At 41.3% G+C, this 3,333-nt stretch overlaps 1 protein-coding gene across 4 annotated transcripts; it reads right to left on the reverse strand.

Moving 5' to 3' along the window:
- Nucleotides 1-295: 295 nt before the first annotated feature.
- On the reverse strand, nt 296-3,333 carry LOC119302211. 4 transcript variants are annotated; one of them, XM_037579244.1, is made up of 6 exons: nt 3,209-3,333; nt 2,991-3,139; nt 2,026-2,142; nt 1,817-1,901; nt 1,123-1,182; nt 296-614 (listed from the first exon to the last, which is right to left on the reverse strand). In XM_037579244.1, exons 2-6 carry the CDS (start codon nt 3,011-3,013, stop codon nt 600-602), a joined length of 300 nt encoding a protein of 99 aa, XP_037435141.1. In that variant the 5' UTR covers nt 3,014-3,139; nt 3,209-3,333; the 3' UTR covers nt 296-599. The 4 variants fall into 4 exon arrangements, with proteins under 4 accessions (XP_037435141.1, XP_037435139.1, XP_037435140.1 ...); XM_037579242.1 differs by having other exon boundaries at nt 2,026-2,191; XM_037579243.1 differs by having other exon boundaries at nt 2,026-2,191; nt 3,204-3,333.

The following is a 3,333-nucleotide window of genomic DNA, read 5'->3' on the forward strand; positions in this document are numbered from 1 at the left end:
TCACACTTCACCATCAGCCGTTATAGCCTGACGGCTAAGAAAAGCACTTGACGGACACCCTAACAGACGGCGTCAGATACTTTGTCGTCAGCCTCTGGACGGCAAAAAGCTGAGCACTTTGCCATCAACAGCAGTTAGTCTACAGACGGAAAAGATCTGAGCACTTTGCCATCAGCAGACAGATGGCAAAGTACTCATTTGCTGACGGCAAAATTCCGTACAGATTTTTTTAAAAGAAATTTATCTCAACAATTCAATAGACCATATATATCACAAATATAACAGCAATGTTCCATAGAAACAAAACAAACCGTAGCAAATGTCCATATATATATCATAGGGTATCACAAAGTGTTGCATATGAGATCACAAAGTAGATTAAACCATCACAAAGTATCACATCTAGCTGGGCCTCTTCCAGTCATGTACTACTCCCGGAATTAGCCTCACGACCATCAGCTCTACGCACACATGCTAAACTCCAACTATGCTACTCGAAAGGAAACTACACACAACTACTCTCTATGTCAAGGAGATTAAAACACCACATCAGGTTGACTGTAGCTCCGTGCAACCAATCAACGTTGCTGCTCCATCCCTTATCCACATGTCCACTGCAATTAACCAAACAAGAAAGAGGTTCAGACTTAGATTCATCATATCAACTAGATCCAGTCTCGAGAGCATCATTCATCATACTAAAGGCATTTTTTGTCAGTCAAATAAACTTGTCAAGCATATAACATCATCCTAATAGACAAGAACCTGTTGACACCAAATCTGAACTAGCCTAGTACAGGAATAAATATGACATGTAAAACAGCTCCTCCTAGTACATGAACAGCTCCTATTACACATCATTTAGCAGGAGCAAACATGACATGCAAAACAGGAGCAAGTATTTACATGTAGAGCAGCAGGAGCAAATTAAATATTTGTTAGAACCAAATCTGAACTAGCCACATACATGTACAATAGCTCATCAGGAAAAAGAGCAACATGAGAGGAACCTAGTGGCCTCATACAATTCAATCAAGCAGTATATCAACCACAAGAATACAAACCAGAGTAGAGCATGCATAAGTTGGGGAAATAAAACATAGTCGAGAGGGAGGGATCGACCTTCCCTGGTGGTTGGTCATCGGCTCGGCCGTGGGGTCGTGTATTGCTCATCGTCCTTGTCTATTTTGTTCATGGACAGCGCCCACCCGCAGCAATTAACCAAAAAGGAAAAAGGTTCAGACTTAGAAATTCATCGTATCAAATAGATTCGGACTCGAGAGCATCATTCATCATACCAAAGCCATTTTTTTGTCAAACAAATAAACTTGTCAAGCACTTCACACTCTGAATAAGACACCCCCTTATCATCTAAATCTTGAGAAATCAGAAGCCCAAAGAAAAACTTTCAAAATAGTAAAACAAATAAGAATATTAAGATAACTGGTTATGTAATAACATGCAACACGAATCGTACACAAACTAGTGAAACTGTTGCATGAGATGAAAAGTAGACTAAGATTACATGATCTTGAATCCATGGTTGCTGCATGTTATCAAATAGTATCAACTGCAATTTTGTCGCAACAATTCATATTCTAGCTTTTGTATTGGACAAACAGTGAACATATGCAAGAGTCATTTGCTTCATACCCATTACTGCTTGAATCAGTAGTTAATACTATCTTCTATTATTATTTCACTCAAGGAGATAAATAAATAAAGTTTTGGCAGTAGTGCAGAGGCAAAAGGAGAAATAAAGAGGCAAACTGAGAACACATCCAACACAGGAGACCTTAGAAGCAAGAATATTCACCTGGATTCCTATATTGTAGAGCATCCTTACTGTACTGAACTCTGTTATCCATCTTCCTTCTCCAATTTCAAAATCAAGGGCGGTGCTGCAAATAAATAGTTCAAGAGAGAAGAGAAAGAAGTTACAAACTCATATACCGGTTTATCAAAAAAGTGCAAAGCAGTGAGGTTTACATGGCCATATAGAAGTAAGATCACAGCAGTATATACCTTCCAACTCTACCAGCAACATGGCCATGGGACTTTGAGGAAAAACTCAAAATAGGATGTATGTCGGGGCAGTGCTTGACCCTATACTTATATAGTAACTTCACCATGGATGCATATCTGTCATGTATGCAAGCAGCAAGTCGGCCAAGAGAAAAAAATGTGTTGGCTGTAGGAAAGATAAATCATAACACAAGAAAACCATGGATACATGTATTAACAAATGCCATTAGGAGCGTGACCAGCAGCAAAATAACATCAAAGGAAGAATCTTGAATGATACAAAACAGGAATTGAAATACAGTGCATTTTCCAAAAGGATACTGACCCCAAAGCCCATAATTAATCAGCCCATAAATATATAAAAAAACAGAAGCCTCCTACGTGCATAGATAATAACGACCTAACATGGCCAATGGCAAGGAATTGCCTCACAGCGTATCATGACATGAATGAGAACAAGGCATCTGTTTCGATCGCATAGATCCTTCCTCAATCATTAAGTATATCATAAAAGCAGGAATACCAAACCTGAAAGTCTGTGAGGGATGATGAAGCAACAAACAAAATACTAATTGGCATTGTACATCTATTTTCACTAATGTGATGGCACAACCCAGAGCCTACCCGTGTCTCGGTTCTGATAAAGTGTGTAATCGGAAAACTATTTCAGTTCTGCAGAGCAACCCAAACCATGTACCCCCTTCTACTCGTTGTAGAAAGATTATCCGCTCATGAGGACCGGGATAGCAATAATGAAACCAATTGGAGATTATCGAGTTCATCTTATACTTCCTGGATCCATGGGAGCACAGACATGTATTTTGTACTATTATTGAGAATACATATTTTAAGAACATCAATCTCATAATATAACACATGAAATAATTTGAATGCAGAGTACTCCAATATAGAACATATAACCCTTGGATTAACTACATAGAACGAAGGGAAGGGAAGGGTCGGACCTGTCCTTGACGAGCTGCTCCATGGCGTGCCTCTCCTCAAGAGCACAAGCAGGTCCTGTCCCGGTGCAGATCTGGCCGCCGCCAACATGGCCGGATCGCTAGGGTTGGAGGAAGGGAGGGCATGGTGGTGCTTCTGCTGCTGGCCGCACCTACAGAGACGACGAGAGACGGGGGATCAGAGAAAGAGTCGGAGAAGAGATGGGGGAGTAACACCATACCGCCGTCGTCAAGGTAGCCACCGTCGTCGTTGTCGCCGTCTGTCACCATGGCCCGGCGGCTAGGGTTTCCAGCATGAAGAGTGAGGGAGGGAGGGCGGATTTGAGCGCGAAGAGTGAGGGAGGGT

This window comes from Triticum dicoccoides, chromosome 5A, assembly GCF_002162155.2.
Source record: "Triticum dicoccoides isolate Atlit2015 ecotype Zavitan chromosome 5A, WEW_v2.0, whole genome shotgun sequence".
In the NCBI taxonomy this organism is placed as follows: Eukaryota; Viridiplantae; Streptophyta; class Magnoliopsida; order Poales; family Poaceae; genus Triticum; species Triticum dicoccoides.

Bases quoted from the DNA above. Each gene is read 5' to 3' on its own strand.
- LOC119302211 (XM_037579242.1), bottom strand. From the start codon at position 3,078: ATGTTGGCGGCGGCCAGATCTGCACCGGGACAGGACCTGCTTGTGCTC. The intron at 2,192-2,990 runs GTCCGACCCTTC...TCTTTCCTACAG, and splicing joins GAGCAGCTCGTCAAGGACAG to CCAACACATTTTTTTCTCTT. The intron at 1,902-2,025 runs GTATATACTGCT...ATTTATTTGCAG, and splicing joins GTTGCTGGTAGAGTTGGAAG to CACCGCCCTTGATTTTGAAA.